This window comes from Alligator mississippiensis, chromosome 7, assembly GCF_030867095.1.
Source record: "Alligator mississippiensis isolate rAllMis1 chromosome 7, rAllMis1, whole genome shotgun sequence".
Taxonomy (NCBI): Eukaryota; Metazoa; Chordata; order Crocodylia; family Alligatoridae; genus Alligator; species Alligator mississippiensis.
Genome location: NC_081830.1, coordinates 21,872,911 through 21,892,214, shown reverse-complemented (window position 1 = coordinate 21,892,214; position 19,304 = coordinate 21,872,911). Strand labels below are relative to the sequence as shown.

Genomic DNA, 19,304 nt, shown 5'->3' with positions numbered 1-19,304 from the left:
TGCAGACCGCAGACTTTGGATCAGGCTCCTAATCTGTTCCTGTCCAGTGGAGACTGGGGTGCTTCTGACAGCTTTTTCTCTGGGGCTCTGCCTGGTCAAACTGGTAATTGTATAATAATGTCACCATTTTACAAGATCTTAGTTGTATGTGGTCAGGATCTATTGTATCTGTTCAGTAATGGAAGGAAGAGGAGGATCTTTTTGGTTCAGCTCTTACTGCTTGGTTTCCTTTCCCAAGTTGAATTATGGCAGGTATATATAAAAAAACAAAAAAAAACTCAACAAAAAACAGGAGAACTTTTCCATTCTGATAGCCAGATAGGTCACTCCGGATGAAGTACGTGGGTTAAAAATAAAAATAATGCGAGGGTTTCAGTGACTGCTGTAGCCACCGCTGGAAAGGAAAACATCCAAATAGGAGATGTAATATTATAAGTAACCTCGTACCCTGAGAGTGGGCACGAGTCTCTTTCGCGCCCAAACCCATGCATGCTCCAAATTCTTGTATTGCGGTGACTGCTGCGGGAATGGGAAGTTTAACTCATTAACGGTTAGAAAGTGCTTTGAGGTTGATTGCTAATGAAGGGCAATGGAGTCTTACGTTAAGTAGCAGCTTGTCTTGCATGCTGGCTGGGGTGACTTACTGTGTGGGAAGGGGCCTGCTGGGGAGGACGACTGGCATTTGCCCAGGTTTTTACATGCCCACTTTCCCCACTCGTGGACCCAGGCGAGATCTGACCATCAGGCCTGTTTGCTTAGCGCCTTCTCCTCTTTTCTTTCGTAGGAACAAAGGATGTGTAAGGATGTAGGCTCTCATTCAGCAAGGAAGCAGGTGCCTAACTTGGACTTCGGTGGGACCGCATATGGGCTTCATGTCAGGCATGTGCTTAAGTGCCTTGTTGAACTTTGGCCCCGGTGCTGCTGTTTGAGCAGAAGTAGTACGGCTGAGCCCCCACCAGTCTCAATTTCTGCAAGCAATAATTGTCTGTTGCGTTAGAACATCTCAAATTATAGCCTAGAGATCCGTAGCACAAAGGGAGCGAAGAAAGCTGCCTTTACTCCTGGGGGTATGTACCCTTCTCTAACCTGCCTTCCCCCTCTCATTCTTCTCCTTACTGTCTGCTGCATGAAAGACCCGGATGCACTCAGGTTACTCCAGTAAGTATTTGGAGTGGTGCCACCATATTTCACATCCTTTGAGAGAGATTTTTTTTTTTTTTTTTTTTTTATCTGCGGACCGGCCAGGGCAAAGCAGGTTCGGCTGCTGGATTTTCATTTGTCTTTCTCAGGGGGTCGCTAGGTGGGATGAGTCAAATGACTCCCAGTGTGGCTTTGCTGTAGTGAAATCAGGTTGGAATTGGCCTAAGCCCATAGGCTGCATGGGCTTTCTCAGGGTTGTGAACATTGGCTTTGAAGTACCGTGGATCTCTATAATTGCAGGTTCTTTTCTGAGCTGGGACACCCACCTTCTCCCCTCTGGCAGGAGGTTAGTGTGATGTCTAGGTGGTTTGGCATTTCTTGGTGAAACTCAGAGCTGGTATTTTCTGCAGCACTGGGACAGTTGGGATCTCAGGAGACTTGGTGTTAGACTTGGGCCTTGTGCTGACTGTCTTGGGCCGACAGTTTCCCTGCTGGCGCTGTTGTGAAGTTAGATGTGTGCGGGGTGCCCGTGGCTGGTGCTGTCTTTGTGCGTGTGCTTTGTAAAGTACTAGGAGATCCAAGGAGGTATATAAATACTAGGCATTTCTGCATGCACTTACTTTGGCCAGTTTGGGACGTGTTGGGGCATTTATGTCTACGCATGATGATTTCTCTTGGAAATGGAGATCCCAGAGGGGGCACTTGGACCTCATGATGAACAGGTGGTTACAGTGAGCCACTAATAATAGGAAATTTGCATAGAGAGGCGTAGAGCATCCCCCTATGCACAGAACTGAAACAAACAAGTTTCTTGGCAGTGTGGCATCACTGAAACCGAAGGGGTCCCATTGCTGCCACCAGAACAGTCGGTGTCAGCTCGTAACCCTCTTTCCCTCTGTTGGGTGACAATGGCCTCTGTACAGCAGATCTCTGTCACGTCGTTGCTTTCTATAAACCAACCTTGGCCTATTTGCCACTGCTAACAGCCTGCACTTTAATGTGGTGAGACCAGAGACATACTATGTGGGATGGAGGCAAATGTGTCTGTCGTAAGTGCTGCCTCTTGTCAGGCCCGATGAGGCCGAAGAGTGTGGTGGTAGCTTCGCAAAGACTGATGGAGAGATGCCATCTTGCGTTCTCTGTGATGCTGAAAGGGAGAGCTTCCTGCCAAAAGCATCCCTTCGTCAGGGCTGAAGTGGACTAGGAGTGAGAGGCTACCTCCATGTGAGGAAGGGTCCATAGGAGAAGTCTTCGTGGCTGAGGCAGTGAGGGTGATGGGCACCTTGGCTCACCTGAGCCCAGGTGGGTGTGGGAGTGCTGCAAAGCCCTAGCCAAGCTGCATGTCCTTGCTGGCGCCGCGTTCACTAGGGCATCTCAGGGCATATCGTCGGGTTCTTGGGCTGTAGGAAGACCAGTCAGATTTTCTCCCTGTAGGTATGTGGGGGCAGGGGAACAGGCAGTGGAGCACTCTTTTTCCCTTACGTGCTTTCGCCTCCATCGCCACTGTAAAGTAGGTGAGATACCAGCCTGAATGAACTTGAATGCTAACCTTGCCCCACCATCCTAGCTAGCCTTTGTGTGAGCAGGTTTGGTGGGGGGATTAGGAGTAGTACTTGAATCGGGGCCCAGTTTGGCGCCATAGTGAGGACCTACCCCCATGGTATATTGCTGCCTGGTGGGTTTTAGTCCAGGTACTTTGTTTTTCAGAGCCCAGGCCTGGTCTCCTCCAAGCCTGTGACAAACCTTTCAGTGAGCGCTGGGTCGGGCCCTCGGATATAGCGGGCTTCTGTATGAGGTGTGCTACCCACAGAGCCTGTACGTAGTGAGGATCGGGGTCTGAGCCTCTGCGGCACTGAGCGCCTGGCACTTCCCTTGATGGCAAAGGGTGGTGAGGGGGAGCATTGCCATGCAAGAAGGATGCTGGTTGCTAAGGAAGCACAGGGCTTCCCACCCCCCTTCTGGACCAGCTGTAGTGAGGCGGGGGGTGGGGGTGCTTTTGCCAGTCACATACCAGCTCATCTGTCACAGCACAAGTTACTGCCTATTTATTTTAACAGTGTCCTTTAGAGGCATGAATAAGCCCATTGCTTGACATTCTCCCTGTTGTATCAATAACAGTGCTTTGCCCTTCTCCACCACCTTCCACCCAAGGATCTTAAAAGACCTTGCAAACATTTAATTAAGGCTGACTGCCCTCTGAGCAGGAGGTTGCATTTCCAAACCAAGGTGCAGAGAGCTGATGTCATTTCCCCAGGTCGCTGTGACTTGGGAGCAATCAGGGCCACAGCCCAGGAGCCCTGGTTCTGCGTTGTCATCGCTAGGCTGCACTTCTTTCTTACAGCTGTGAGTAGAGCCCAAGTCTTCACCTCCCCGACCTCATCCCCTACCCTAACCAGGCTGAGCTTTGCCTCTTCTCTAGCAGCTCTCATCCCCATGTGGCTCCTGTCACCCCTCCACTTTGAAGCTGGTGCCTGCATGGAACCAATGTTTCTTCTTCAATACGGCAGTTTCTAACCCCAGCTTTCAATGCTGCATTTCCATGGAAGAGTAGGAGTCATCCCTCTGGAAGCTGCCTAGTTAGTTGACTGCATGTAGCGCAGACAATGGAGAGAACGGCCATTTCTAACTTGACAATGGAGCTCTGTCCAACCTTCGCTGGGGTCTTTATCCTGACAAATCTGCTCTCGTCAATGCTGTTGAAGGGCAGCCCTGCTGCTGCAGAGGGGGCCATGGTGTGGGGATGCCAGAAGGAGGCTGTTGTGTTTTTACTCATGGCAGAAGCAGGTAGGCTGAGCGCCACGCAAGGCCTTTGCTATCGATTGCTGGTGGCAGACGGGCCCACGGGAGGCTGACGAGTCGCATCTCTAACTCCTCGTTAAAATGATTTATATGAGTCATTCTCATTGCTGCCCCTGGATGTTTAGTCTTCCTAGCAGCTGCGCTTGGCGTAGGGGAAATGACCAAAGCTTCATCGGTGTGTGACCCTCCCTTGCCTTAAATGCATCTACCCCTGTGCTGCTCAGGTGCCTCCTTGTTCCCTTGCTCCAATCAGGGGCTTTGCCCCCTTTCCTGCACTAGCCTGCCCTGCCCCCTGTAGAGAGATGTGCATGGACTCCACCCCATGGTGCTTGAGCACCTCCTTCCTGCTTAGGGTCTCTGCCACTCTCTCGGGCGCTTGGGAGAGGTCATTGTCCCATGCTGCAGATGGGGACTGGAGGCATCAAGCCCTGATCTAGTACCCTAGCAGCTGGGCTGTCCTTCCACACAGGCAGAGCAGAGCAGGGCAGGGCCAGGGAAGCAGGGCAGGGCCTTTGGCACAAAGTCATCCACTGTCTGGGGTGGTGTGTGATCCAGGTTGAGGGAATCTAACCCATGAGCTTCCCTGAGAACTTTCTTAAGGCCTCCCCATTCCCAGTGTCCAGCCTGAGTGCCCCACCACCAGCTGAACCCCAGGGGCTGCTAGATAATGGCCCTAGGACCACACTGCCTTCTCCATCTTTGCTGTTTGTTCCCTTCGGGCACTTGCAGATGGTTCAGCTTTCCACCGCTAGGCATCCTTTTGCCAGGGCCTATTTTTGCAGTGAGTACCTCTGTCTCCCCCAGGGCCCAGCTGGCAGAGCGGGTACTTGGCAGCCAGGGCTGCCCATCTTCCAGGGCCTGGTTTCAGGAGGGTGCAAAGACATGACACTCTCCTTGGATTCACACGCAATCCATGGCACTGGGCTCCTCACAGACTCAGGCCACCTCAGTCCCTGCCTTCCTCTTCGGCCGTTTCTCTTTCTTGCCTGTGTTCGCCATCCAGTGTGTTTGTATCGTCTGTTGACTGACAAACGTGGAACAGGTGCTGTCTCGCCTGCATCAGACGGGCAGGGGACGGGGCTTGAAACCGGAGAGGGAGCTTTCGTTGCGCCAGACGAGGAGGCAAGCTGGTTGCAGGGGGCACTTGGACCCAAACCAGAGGGAGGGGTTAAGGGCTCCTTGTATGCCTCTGCCCTCCACCCCTGCCCCTTCCTTCTGGATCTGCCATGACACCTCTATGCCAGAAACCCAAAGATGTGTTCTTTTGCTCTCTGCTGCCATGTTGCATTGCAAATTTCTATCTCCCTTGCTGTCAGCTCACACCTCTCTCTCTCACTCTTTTGCCTTTCCCAGTGTCTCCCATGCAGCAAAGATCTGTGCTTTGGGATCCTTTCTCCCTAGACATGTTTGCTTGCATTTGTCCAGGCTCGATCAATCTTTGCTCATTTCCTGCCCCTGCTTCTAACCTCCCTAGATCCTTTTATGCTAATCCTTTGTCCTTGCCAGTGTTTGTAACACTTCCTGGTTTAGCTTCATCTGCAAATGTAATTACCGTGCTGTTTACCTGCACATCCAGATTGCTGATAAATAAAGCCAGCCCTCATGCTGATCTCCACTGCTCCATCGGCCACCTCCCCGCTGCACCATGGCACGTGGCATTACCCTGAGTCTGTGGCTCTTCAGCCAGGTTTCAGTCCATGTGACAGCTCTCGCACTGCCAAGCCCATTTGAATCAACTCGAACAAGATCTCATCAGGCACCATGTCAGATCATACCCCAGAGTCCAGAAGTCTTCTGTCCTCCACATTGCCTTCGTCCATTCACGTACTAATTAGAGACATGAGGCCACCAGTTTTGTCTGCTGAGATTGGTACTTCAGTCTCCAAGGCTGTTTGTTGTCTTGGTTCTTTTAGCGTGTGGATCCTTCCTGGGGCTGTTTATATCCATCTCTCTCCCACTCTTCCCCTAACTCTCTTGCTGTTCCTGGAGTTGTACAGTGTTCTTTTCCTGTTTCACCTCATGCACTTCATTTTTCCCTCCCACACCAACTAATGTCTGCACAAGCTAATCTTGATGCCAGTTGACTCCTCCCTCCAAGCCCCTCTGAGTTGCATAGCTCCTTCCTCTGTGTCTGTTTGCTCCTCCTAGGATAAGTTTCCTTCTTAGTCTGCACCTTCTTTCTCCCAGGTTCTTGACGTATAAAATGAACCAATTCCAGTCCTAGAGATGGCGATCCCCTCTCTCACTTGCTCTGCCTTTCCCTCTGTGCCAATTCTTTACCGTCCCCCAGCTAAGCTGGGAGTCAGCCTTTTGTGCAGTGCTGTTCCCTGCACTCCTGGCAACAGATTTCCCACCCCCTCTGCCCTGTCCATGTTGCAGCCTCTGAGATCCCACTGCTAGGGCTCCCACTGTCCAGCCTTGGTCTAACACCGTCCCATTGCACCTAGCTATACCCCTCATTCCCCTCCAAACTGTTCCTCTTGCTTCTTGATACTTACACCCTTTGAAGTTGTAGCCCATCGGAGTCAGCTGCTGGTGCTTTGAAGCTCCTCTTCCTTCACTATCCACTATCACTGTGGAAGTTGTAGGCCACAGAATTTTCCCAGAAGACTTCTATACCACCCCCACCGTGCCCACCACACACACTATCCCAGCACACAGGGTGCATTGCAGTCTCCCATCTCTCAAACTTGCTCTTGCTGAAACCACTGTCTCCTGGGCACTGTGTAAAGGCAGAGCGGGACAGTCAGTAACCTCCCTGCTTTTGACCCATGATCACCTACATGCCCCATCACTGCACACTCAGCTTTGCAGTCCCCAGACCTCCCACACCTGGGTATATCATACACGATGGTCTGCTCTTCTCTGCTCTGGCACAAACTCCTCTCTCTTCCAAATTGCCCATCACCCCTGAGCCCTCCACTGCCAGATACTCTTTGTCTTGCATACCTTCTTTCCAGACACACAATGACATCTTTAGGCTTCTCCCATGTGCAGACGCTGCAGATCAAACTGGACAAGCTAAAGCACAACCACTCTCACAATAGGGCAAGAGAAAATGACCTGATTAAGATTGCAGAGGAAAAGGGTTCCAAAGAGGGCTCGGGGCCTACCCACACACATGCGTGCACAAACCTTGTCTTTAGAGGCATGCTTGCAATTTTAAGCATTTTCCTCCCAGGTACCAGGAAAACAGCTGAGATGACCCTGACTCCCGCCCTCCCGCCCCCCCACCCCAAACCTTCCTCCCCTCCCAAAAAACCAAGTTGAAAGTTATTTTCCTGAATTTCTCATGTTTTGCATTGCAATGCAGGGCCTTTTTTTTCCCCCCCTCACAGTTTCCTTTCTGAAAATAACTCCCAAACTATAATTTCCTCCCACTTGCTTTTCCCCTCCTTATTTTGATTTGCAAAGTTTCTGGCTTTGTGGAACAACGTCATGGTGCCAGAGCTCACTTGGCGCTGCCTTCTCACTGGTGGTTTGGGTGCTTTGCTTTCCTTGCACAAGTAGTTACCGATGCACTCGCTTGAGAGTCATCTTTGCTCAGTTGCCTAGATGAGCGAGCAGTGGCTCTGGTTCCATAGACTTGGATGCCTGAGAGTTGCATGGTTGCTACTTATTGTGTGGCTGCATGTAGGGGCATCATCCAAGATCAGGGCTCCATTGTACAGATCTCTGCTGAGAGTCATTCCTGGAGGAGCTAACAATCTGGATAGATCAGGCTGACCGAAGGGAACATTACCGTCATCCCAGCTTTACAGGGAGGAGCGAAGAGAGAATAATTTGCCTAATGTCCCTCAGGAAGTCTGGCACTGCAGGGAACTGAACCCACATCTTCCCAGCCCCACACCAGTGCCCGAATTGCAAGCTCATCCTTAATCCTAAACCTTACATGCTTCGGTCTTATGCAGAGCTGGGCTCTAAAAAAGAAGGGGAGTCTAATGTTTCATGCCAGTCCTCTTTCCCAGGGGCTGCTTTCCACTCTGTCTTCCACGCTCTCTCTCTCTCCATTCCAGGCATGAGAACCATCTTTATATACATATTTATATGTATATATATATAATTTTATTTTCCCAGGCTCAGTGAATCCCTCCCACAATATCTGAAACTCCTGGAACATGTTTGATGGGCAAATGCCCAGTGATGTTTGTCTCCCTTAATTCCCATGTGCCAGGGCCAGGGGCTGCGGCATGTGCCAGGATCTGCCAGCGACTCTCCCCCTGGCTGGTAAAAACAGTTGTTCTGATTTCTGACATGCAGGGAAAATTGCGATAGATTTGAAAAGCAGCCTATTCCCAGGAGGAGGGTGGATGAGGAGGATTGGTACTTATGAGAAGAAATGTGGTGGTGGGGTTTTATTTCCCCTCCCCCCTTTACTCAATGAATTCTTCCATTTTGTGTAATTTCTGCGGATAAGCAATTCCATCAGAAATAGGTTCTACTTGTTAATGACAGTTAAGTGTACACAGTTAAACATGGGCTATCAGATCTAAAAGCTCTGGCAAACCTCCCTGCAGCAGGAGCTACTGCATGCTTTTGCTTACCTGACAACCAAGAGGAGGTGTCAGGCTGGGAGGGGTGGTCTTCCCCTGATGGGACAGCACTGGGGCTTAGAAGAGATGGGTTCATTTCCCAGCTCTGCCACAGGCTCCCTCCTTGACATTGGGCCAATCATTTAACACCTCTGCCCGGGGATATTTTCAAAGCTGCCTTAAGGGAATTTGACTAATAAATGCCCATTAACTTAATGGGAACCTTCTACCCAGGTCTTTCTGGGGGCTTTGGAACCATCAGTTTCTGTGCCTCGGTGCTCTTAAAACACGGGGGCTGATGCTGCCCTGCTCCTACCCTCTGTCTGTCGTCTCCCTAGGCTTTTAGGGGCATGAACTGCCAGGTGCTTCGTGCTTGTGCAGCACCTAGTGCAATGGGGCCTTGAGCTCAGGCGGAGTCTGGAGATGCTCCTGCAATGTAATTAATGAGCTGTTGTTTTGGAGAGCTGGGAGGGCTTGGGCTTGGGCTGCAGATTTTCCAGTTCTGACCGGCTCCTGCGACTTCTGGGGCTGCACAGTCTCATGGTGACTCAACAGTTCCTCTGCCACATCTCCCCATGCCAGCAGTGCAAGGGCGTTCACACCTGACCTAAATTTCCCCTGTGGCAGCAACCGTAGATGGGGCTCATTACCAGGTCTGGATCTTCCACTCTAGCGGGAGTGGTGCCATGCTCAGACGCCTTTCTGCCAGGGGGACTCAATGGGAAAAGGAAGATCCCCATCAGCTTCCCCTGTTTCCAGCCACTTGGGGCACCAGCCTTCCCCAGGGTCCTGCAATGCTGATGCCTTCCTCAAAGTGCTCGGTCAGCAAAGTACAGAGCCCTGGGGAGCAAAGGGTGCTTAGCTGCTTGTAGGATTGGACCCAGCCTGAGCGATGGTAGCAGAGAACTTGTCAAACCACCACGCATGATCCGTAACTGTGGCTCCAATTCAGACTTGGTGCAAGAGGCTGCCTTGGAAAGGGCTGCATCCACCATTCCAAGTCTGAATGTGTCCCAGCATGAGGTCTGGGCTTGTACTTCTAGGAACCAAGCTGATATGGGGCACGTCTGTGGGTTTCTTGTTGTGCCTTTCCACCACCTTGGAGCTGATTTAAGAGCTGCTATTCTCGGCTCGCTGCCTCTGCAAGAAAAATCAAGTTCCATCTGCTCCTCCCAAAAGCACGAGGGAAGAAACAAGCTTCTCCACCTGCTAAACCCCACTACCTACCATGCAGGGCTTTGCTATGGAAACTTACGCTTGGGTGAGCTGTCTAAGGTAAAGGGACTGCAAAGCCGCAGCACTGGTCTCCAGCTGCTTAGTTTGGCAAACTAGAGTCAGCTGAGACCTCCTGGCACCAGGACCTTGTGAATGGTGTGTGGCGCATCCAGGTCATACGGGCAGAGGAGTAGACAGACACCCGTTCTATGATAAGGGCGATGCTGGCGCACAGAAGTCTCAAGCATGCTTAGGAAGATGCTCTGCTATTTTGGGCTTGGCTCTTGCAGCAAGAGGAGAGATTCCTGCCCTCTCCAACCTGTTTTCTTCCCAGTGGTATAATCAGAGCCCACAGATAATTGAGGCCTTTTTTGTCTTTCCCTTAAAACACGCTGCGTTGTTTGTGTCTGCACCAGCAAAACAAGTGACACACGTAACTTCCAGCCAAAGGGAGAGGAGAGGTCACACGGGTGCAGTCTCGCTGCTGGGGCTGCGGGGTCTCCGGAGACCACGTCTGGGCTGTATCCCCCCCTGTTCCAGAAAGAAGGACCCACATGCTGCGTTACATCTGGCCTGGGAGGGGAAGTAGCTAAAATTCTCCTAACTCCAGCTGCGAGACCAAGTGGGCTGATGACAGCTCAGGACTCCTCAGTCCTGGCACAGCACTAATCCTCTTCCCTCCCACTTGTAAGTAATAAGTAAGGGCATTAGGGACTGGAGCAGTCCCTGAGAAGCTGAGACCCCCTTCCCCTCCACCTCCACCATCACCACCACCAGCATGATAGTGCTCTGGGCTGGCTGGTATCACAGTTTACTGCCATACCCTGTAAAAAGGTGCCTGGGATGCAGAGAAACGATCAGCCTCTGGCACTAAGAGGCTGATTATCTCGGGGGACTGTTATTTCTCCTGAGTTAGAGGAAGGGGCATTGAAGCATGACAGGGAAGGAGCCTGTCCAGAGTGTTTGGATTCACTTCTGCCAGCTCCCAGCAGAGCGGCCAACCCAGTGGGATACCATTGTTGGAGGCTCTGTCATCTGCACCCCCAGGTGAGGGTGCTCCCCAGTTTGCATCATTTCAACAGGCGCCCGTTAAAAGACTTGCTGTTTTCCTTGAGCCCTTTTTAATTGGTTTCAGTGAGTATGGTAAGCCGTTTATTTATCTCTGTTGTTATGCAGTGCATTGACATGCCAGTTGGATCTGCTGGTGCAACGTGTTGGATGTGGGGATTGCAAAACCCCTGGGAGGAACCCAAATTCCTGCCATCCCAAACTGGGAGCATGAAGACTGAGAGCTCTGCACATGGTGCAAGACTTGCAAAGGGCGACTCCCTCCGGGACCAGCTCAGCATGGCTCCTTGGCCTGATGGGCCTGTCTCCTGCTCACCTAGAGTATCTTAGTTCGAGCCTGCGAAAAGGAAACCAGCAGGCAGTGTGCGCCATTCGAGGAGCTGTGTTCTACTCTGGAGTTACCCTGCATGTCAGCCCGTTCTCAGATGGAGACCACCAGCTGTCAGGACAAATTGGTGGGACCCTGCCACAAGTCACCTGGGGCGTATTAAATTATCAAGGTATGCGATATGGGAAGGGTCTGGGGATGAATATGGGGAATGGCGGAACCTTTCCGCTCAAGGCTGCTGGTGCACTGGCGGGCCAGGCAGGCACTGCTTAAAGCTGCTACCCACTGAGAGCTGATAAAACAAGAGTGGTGGGTCTCAAGCATAAGGAGGGAAAGAGGGTCTTGTGGTTAAGGTGCTAGACTAGAATGTGAGTGATCAGGATTCAATTTGTGGCTCTGTGGCAGACTCCCCCTGTGACCCGCTTAGACAGCGAGCTTTTCGGGGCAAGGGCTCTCACTTGGAGTATACGCAGCACCTGGCACAGCTGGGCTTCTAGGCTTAACTCTGATATGAATAATCATCACAGTCCAGTTTCTAGCGGGCAGGTGTCAACAGAGTCATCCCCGCCATTGCTAATTGGCTGCCCTAGTGGATGGTTTCACAGAAAAGCCAAGGCAAAATGGGCTCTGAGGGCTGCACTACCCCTCTCCCAGGCCAGAGCTGAGGTGTGCCAGTTGAGGGACACAGCGAACAGGGTGCCTCTGCAGCAAGCACTCAGACAACAGGCAGCTGCTCATCCAGAGCCCTTCGTGAGCACATGCCTGACACAGAGGCTGAATCATGGGCCAGGCCTGCAACTGGGGCAAAATGGTGCTGCTCTGTTCCAGCCCATGGGATTCTTTGGCTAAGGGGCCCCTGTCACATGTCTGAGGCACACCCCAGTCCTTTAAAGGATGGCGGTGGTTTCCTCTCTCAGTTGTTGGGGGTGAGGGGAGCAAGAAGATGATGCAGATTAATTCTCTCTGGAGATATGTGTGCGCGCTTGCTCTGTCTCTCCCTTCTTCATCATGCTTGGGATCTTGCTAACAAGTCAGAAAGGAGGGGAGGGGAGGGGAGAGAGCTCAAGGAGCTCTGTTGAGCTTTAAGCCTGGTATCTCCACACAGAAAGTGCTGTGACTAATGCTCCCAGTTGGCAAAAAGGCAGTGTAATCAAAACACTTTTTTTTTTTCCCCTGTTTTTTTCAGTCCTTAAAGTTAGTCATTCTGCAAGCAGGAGTCCAAACAGGCAGACATGAAATGGGAGCCTGAGAGCTTCTTATGCAATACTTCATGCAGAGGGCCGGAGTCTTGTCCTGGACCCTTGTGGCTTTTCCTTTGGGAAAGGAACCGCACCCTAAGGGTGGATGGCTTGTGGGTAAGGGATCCTGGGGCTCTCCGGATTTAATCTATTAGGTCTTTGGCATCTCACATGCAATGAATTGGGTAGGTCCAAGGTTGGTTCCAAGAAAGCAAATGTTCACCCTCTAAAAACAGCCCCTACAGCTGGTACCAAAGAGCCCCTGCACTGGCAGCCTTGTTAGAGAGGCCTTAGACTGCATGGGCTGCTGGCACTAAATCCCCACCCTGGTGTCTAGAAGTGGATCTCCCAGCATGAAGCAGAGAGCTGGCATTGCTACAATCTGCATTGCACCTGCTGTGCTGCTAACAGGACTCCTGGGCATCCCTGCTAGCTACATCTTTGGCTGAGGGAAGCCTTCCAAGTCCTGTGGCTGGAAGGATGTGTGGGGCTGTGGGCGGCAGAAGACGGAGCCTCCTTTCCTCTAGGGGCAAAGGGAAAGCTCCTCCAACTCGCTGAGGGAACTTCCTCTGTAAACAGCTACAGGCGGGACTAGCCCAGCTCATTTTTCCTTCTGCATCTTTATCTCTGCTAAGAGCTTGGGGTCTTGGGGTGATCCTTTCCCAGCTGGCAGTCTGGTCCTCCTCTGGTGTGGGGGCAGCTGGGTTTGGATGAACTCATGCCCTGGATCCAGAGAGCAGGCTTTCACAATCAAAGGCAGTGGCAGCCCATTGCCACCATGCCAACAGAGGTAGGAAAGGCTCATTAAGTCTCCAGGATCCGTTCTGTCCCAGAGAGGTGAGCGATCTTTTCTCTGCCCTCAGGTGGTGAATGAGCCTGAAAGCAGCTCAGCCCCAAAGGCTGCCACCCCTCCTGCTGATGTTTTCCATTCAGAAATGCCAGGGTCTGCTGGTCCCTCCTTTGGAGCTTAGAAATTACTCTTTGCCCACCTGGAGCCCCCAGCTCCAACCATCTGCCTAGCAATGGGACATGAAATGCTTCTCTAGGGCAAGATGCAGTTAGCAAGAATGGCTGTGCTCACTAACCCACAGCATTACCAGATAAAACATGTCTTAATGTGGGCCCTGGTCTGTGTCAGGATCCATCTCTCTGACTCCATAGCCTTCAGGGCTATTGGTCCTTCTGGCCTCCTGAGCCTTTTGTGCTCTCCTCCAGCCCTTCTCTGTCCTGCTCTGAGGATGCACAGAGAAGCCTGCACTCCACTAATACCACATCTGACTTCCCTTGGTCTTTGGCGAGAATTCACTGACTCAAATCTTTCTCCGTACAGACCAGAGGTACAGCAGGCACCTGCCCGCATGCGAGAGCTGCCCTATTGGCAGTCAGAGCTGAGTGGGGGCTGCTTCTATTGCCCTCATCCATCACCCAGGTCAGTGGCCTCTCTGTCTCCCTGCTTGTCTCGTCACAGGCATCCAGGCCATGCTGCAGGGAAATTCAAGCCCAGTGCCAGAGATCAGAGTTGGGCAGGGCTCACAGGGGAGGCTGGGGTTTGGCAGGATTATGCAGCTGGGTGGTGGGAGAGGTCAGAATCTGCGCCAGCGGAGGAAAGCATCAGGCAGACAGGTGCTGCGGCAATCAGGGCGGGGAGAGTGTGCCCGAATCCCAGGGTGGGACGCGTAGCATGTCATAACCCAGCTCACACCTGCCCTGCCCAGCTGTAAAGCGCACCACAGCTTGCCACGGCAATGGCTGCAAGCACTGCTCTAGCACTGCCGGATGGGGCAGCATTCACAGCCATTGCTGCAGAGTGCTATGCTCCTCATCTACCTGGGTGTGCTGCCTCCTGAGCAAGACTTGGTGGGGCTGAGCCATAAATCATCACAGATTCCTACAAGGCTGAGTAAATCACAAGGAGGCAAGTGGGCAGCCTGGTCCTGTGGGCAAACACCTGCTCTGGAGGCAGGAGCTCTGAGCCGTGTTTCTAGCTCTGCTGCTGATTGGCAGAAGAAGAGTAGGCCTGCGTGCCTAAAAATGAGGTGCCCAGAAATGGAACTTTCCAAATGTCTGAGACCCACCAGGTGCCTGTCTGCATCCTTAGGGGTTAAATGCCTGTAAAAATCTGGCCCTGTGGCTTTCAGCTCCCCACCTGTGAAATGGAGTTACCTGGAGAGGAAAAATATGCTGATGACTGCTAGGTGTGCAGGTGCCTGCCATATCTACCACCAGCCAACCTAACCACTTTGCATCTCTGTTTTTCCGATCTGGAAAACAGGCCTAAAATATAGTTGCCCCAGACAGGCAGGAGGAGGGGTTGTGAAGTGTGATGACCTGTTGTTGCCTGACAGTGCTCTGACATCCTCTGATGGTAGGGACCAGTATAAAGCACATCTTAGATTTCAAATACATTGATAACCAATCTTTGTTTGTATTACAGTGGTGCTGAAGAGCCCCTGGAGCAGGTGCATGAACACCGAATGAAGAAAAGATCCTTGCCTCAATGAGCCAGCAGTCTCTGAACAGGACAGAAGAGAAGGGGCCCATGGTGGGAGAGCACAAGGAGCTGGTACTGGGCAGCGTGACTGGAGAGCCTCATCAGTGTCCAGCTTTCCTGCAGGTATCCCAACACTTCTCTTGATAGTACATCAGGGGTTGCAGAGCTGGTGGCCACCACCCTTTAAGAGCAAGGTGGCCTCTTACCACCATCCCACCCATGGGAGGAAGGGATGGGGCAGCGGTTCTCTCGTGTAGGATTCCCTACTCCTTTCCAGAGGGGTACTGTTGTCCAGTGGACCGAGGGCAAGGAGGACCCAGCATCCCCTGAATTAATCTGTGCTCTGATTGTGATTCACTGTATGAGGTTGGACAAGTCAGTGCAGTTAACTTCTTTGTTACTGTTATTTTGGGGGATGGTGGGGGCTCCAGCGACCAACAATCCTGAATTTTCCAGGACAACCCTAAATTTCAGGGCTGCAGCCAGCATCTGAGCTGGCAGTTTTGTCCCGGATTTGGGAAATGGGTCCTAAACCTTGACCAGCTCTGTCCAGTGCATCTCAGCCCTGTTGACTTTAACAGGGTCCCTCAGCCCACAGTCTGCAGCCCACCGCTGAGCTGGAGAGATTTCCCCGGAGTCAGGCACCTTAGGCTAGCTTGTTGCGGATGCTCAGTTTGACCCCCTGGCTCCCGACTTCAGAAGCCCTAAACATCTTGGAGCTCCACCGGGCTCCAGCAGGAGCTGTCACATTGCACAGTGCCCAAAACCCAGGCTTGGGGGTGGGGGGGCTTTCCAAATGCAGGGGCTAAAAATCAGATGTCACCTCTGAGCAGATGGGTCCTAGTCTCTCGGCTTCTGTTCCCACACCCATCACCTGCGTCTGTTAACCCTTGCGGGTGTGGGCTATGAAGGTCACTGGTTTTTAAAGGCCTGTACATGCCCTGGGGGGAATAAGCACTAAGACAAGGATGCGCAGAGATGCACCGGAGGCCCCGCTGCCTGTTACTTGTATGACACAGTGGGCGGGTGAAGCGTGCAGGAAATGTAGAGCGGCCACAAGTGTGAACTCACAATCACACTGCGCAAATGAGCGTGCGGCAGGGCTCGGAGAGGGCGGCAGAGGCGAGCACGAGCTCCTAGGCGCCGAGTGGGTGTTTCACTGGGCAGAGGGGCCTTTCCCGCAGGGGCTTTGCTCCTGGGCACGGAGCCGCCGCCGCCCCGCTCGCCCCTCGCTAGGGCCAAGGAGCAGCCGGAGGAGAGGAAGTGCTGATGACATCACAGAGCCCCGCTGTGACATCACAGCGCTCTGCAGTGACATCACAGCGCCCGCTGTCACACCGTAGAGCTCCGTGGGGACACCACAGAGCCCTCGAGTGCCGTCAGAGAGCTCCCCTGTGCCATCACAGCGGCAGAAGGGTACCGCTCCCGCCGCCGGGCAGAGGCAGGGGCGGGGCTTGGCTTCAGCTCCGCCCCTGCTCCTGTGGCGTCACTTCCGGAGGAGCGGGTCCTTCCGGGAGCGGCGCCGGGGCTGCGGGGCCATGAGCTGGTGAGCGGGGGCGCGGGGGAGCCCGGCGGGGAGCCCCCGGCCCGGCCCGGCCCGGCCCTGCTACTCCGCTCCGCTCCGCTCCGCTGGGCGCAGGGGCCGCCTCCGGCTCGGGGGAGCGGGCGGGTCTGTGGGCACCGGCCGCTGCAGCGCAGCCCTGCCCTGCCCGGGGCCGGGGCCTGGCCCTGGCCCGGTCCCCGCGCCCGCCCCGCAGCACCCCCGGGCCGCCAGCTGGCCGGGAGACTCCTGCAGACAAGGGCAGGGAGCAGCCGGGGCGGGGTTTCCCCTCCTGCTAGTCGTATGTACTTACTTACCTCCGTGTGATTATGGGGGGCTTCGTTCACGAAGTCCAGCTGGCCCCGTCCCGCGTGGCCGCCTGCGTGCCTCGGTGAGGTGATGCTCGAGCGGGCCCAGCCGACGCACAGCGTTTGGCTGCTTGCTCTTCCATCCTCTGGTTCCCCACCGGGTTTTGCTCAGCAAAGGGCGCCCTGCGAACCTGAGGCAGCTGGCGGCTGAGTTGTTTTGATTTTGCGTGGTTTTTTGTTGTTGTTGTTTTTGTTTTGTTTTTTTTAATCCTCTCTCAGCAATGCCACATCAAACCGTTTCAGTTTGCGAGTCAAATATTTGATGTTTTCTTGTTCCCCTAGCTGCCAGCGCCACAGTCTCGGCTTGCGAGTTGAAAAAGCGAGCGGCGTTCTCTGCCGCCTCCTGTCATCTTGAGTAATAAAGGCGCCAGGATCAGAAGTTTGTTGACAACCACAGTGATGGGCCAGGTTTCCACACGTCCCAGCGCTCTGCTGGAGCGGTGCTGCCGCTTTAGGGCTAACAGCAAGCAGAAACCTTGCTGAATCTGTGAAGTCAGCAGATCTGACTTGATAAAACGGGACCCAGATGCCTTGTGTGTTCAATCAGAGCAGCTCGGCCTCCCAGTTCCTGGTTGAAGGCCGTGTTTTAGGTGGTCAGTAGGATCCTGTCTTAAAGAACGGAAGTCACGATGTGTACTCTGGGGTACAAGTGGCCTAATCAGTCTGCTTTTCCTCCTGACTCGTGCACCGCTGTGTTGTAGTGAGCTACCTGTGTAAGCACTCATTGCTGCATTTAGGCTTTCAAGTAATCTCTCCTGGAAGTGTCTTACTGCTCTCATAAGTTGCACGGCAGACTAGCATCATTCCTGCTTTTGTGGGTACCGCAACACTCGCTGCATCATAAGCTATAAACAGCTGCATCTTAAAACCAAACCGTTGCCTACCTTCTTTGAGGGAGGAAGTGCTGTGCCCTGAACAACAAATTCAGTAATGAGTTGCCAGCCCCAGGTTTAAAAGCCTGATCGTTTCACTGTTAGGCTGTATGCTCTTACTTTGCATCAAGTATATGTGGGCAAAGCTCTGTTTAGTCCAGCAATGAAAATGGATGAGCAATTGGTTTCACATCTGGCTTCTCATCTAGTAGCACAACTGTGCAATGCTTGGTTTGAAAACAGTGTAGAAGAACATTGTACTGCAGGCAAGCTGTTTTAATCGGAGGGTAATACTTTGAATGATCCTGTTTGAGTCAATTTGTGAAAAGCTCAGTACAGGAAACAAAATGTTGCAGTGGGACAGATTGCATGTGCAACTTCCCTTGTGTTTTCACGTTGGTTAGCTGTGTGCGTTTGGGAGGGTTAGTTTTAGTGTTCAAAAAAATCGCTGCTGCTGGTCATGCAGAGACAAAGCTGGTATGATGATGAGCGAGCTGTGTAAGGCGAAGGAAGACCTTGGCCTGACTTTCAGTTCGTAGGTTGAGTTTGCAAGGCTAAGCAAATAGAAAAGCAGTCAGTCTGAAAAGGAACTTAATGAGGCTGTGGTCAGAAATCTGTTGAGAAGGTTTTCCATTTCCACATGGGAAGTTCTTTCCTCTCTAGGTGAAGAGTCTTGTTTGTTTTTCCTGCTCTGTATGCATTGTAAGCTAAAAAAAACAACAACCTCTAGCTAACTTGGGTGTTGGGCAGCATTGTTTATGAGATTTTTTTGTTCTGGGAGCTACGTTCTGCCCTTGTTACAACTTCCTAGCTCTTTTTTATTTTTTTTTCTTCTTGAGTATGGCAGAACAAATGTCTTTACTGCTGTTGGTAATTAATGCTAAGGAAACTTGCATGGCTCTGGAATCCCAGGTGAGCTTGAAGTTGGGAGCTGGGAAGGAAAGACTCGGACGGTACATGCCAGCCACGAAGCAACTAAGACCACAGATCTAGAATCCCACTGTCACTGTGTACTACTAGGTGCATAGCTACGTGCTCAGTGCCTGCCTACTCCAAGGGGCTTGAAGTTGCTGTAGAGTTAACATAAGTTATAAGCACTATAGTGCTCCTGAGTACTGTTGGCAAAGCTGGAGTTGTCAGCAAGACTTGGAGCATGTGAACACTTGCAGCCCCTCCTCAGTGGCAGAACCACACCAGCGCTGCTGTAGTGGAGGCGTGCGAGCAGTTTGTGTGTAGCTGTCCTGTGGTTTAGCTTGGGTGCGTGTCCTCTTCTGGGTATATTGGGAGAAGGCGTTGGACAGTAAAAACAATGTCTCAGTACTTTCTGGGAAGGTGTTTAAGGAGCAGGCTCAGTGCAGGGGTCTCTTCCATACTGCTTGAGTGCTGGGCCAGAGCAAGCACAGCGGTTCAGCTGTTTTGTCTCTTGTGTATTTGTTCTTCCCCAGGAGTAACTTGCGTGGAGTTAACTATGCAGTGGACAGGCATAAAATGCTGAATAAGTAGAGTTCAGACATGTCCCCTGGTGTGGTAGGTGCCTGTGCGTCCCACTTGCCTGGCATCAAGCAAAATACATCGAGCCTAAAAGTTGCCTGTATGTAGCTTCTCAGTGTGCAGGAATGCAGCTGCTCAAAATGACTACCTCTTTTCAGGAACATTTGCCTGCCGTAATTTGCATGGAAAATATGTGGCCTTCACCAGGAGACCAGGTCTTCA

The 19,304-nt window shown here is 52.4% G+C and overlaps 1 protein-coding gene across 3 annotated transcripts in view; it reads left to right on the top strand.

The window, feature by feature from the left end:
* Nucleotides 1–16,289: 16,289 nt before the first annotated feature.
* Nucleotides 16,290–19,304, top strand: part of BIN3 (bridging integrator 3) — a 52,175-nt gene continuing 49,160 nt past the window's right edge. The window contains exon 1 of one of the 3 annotated variants that reach the window (XM_006263896.4): nt 16,290–16,357. In XM_006263896.4, the coding sequence (XP_006263958.1) occupies nt 16,350–16,357 (8 nt within the window). In that variant the 5' untranslated portion in view covers nt 16,290–16,349. The other 2 variants (XM_006263897.4, XM_059730724.1) reach the window with 2 other exon arrangements.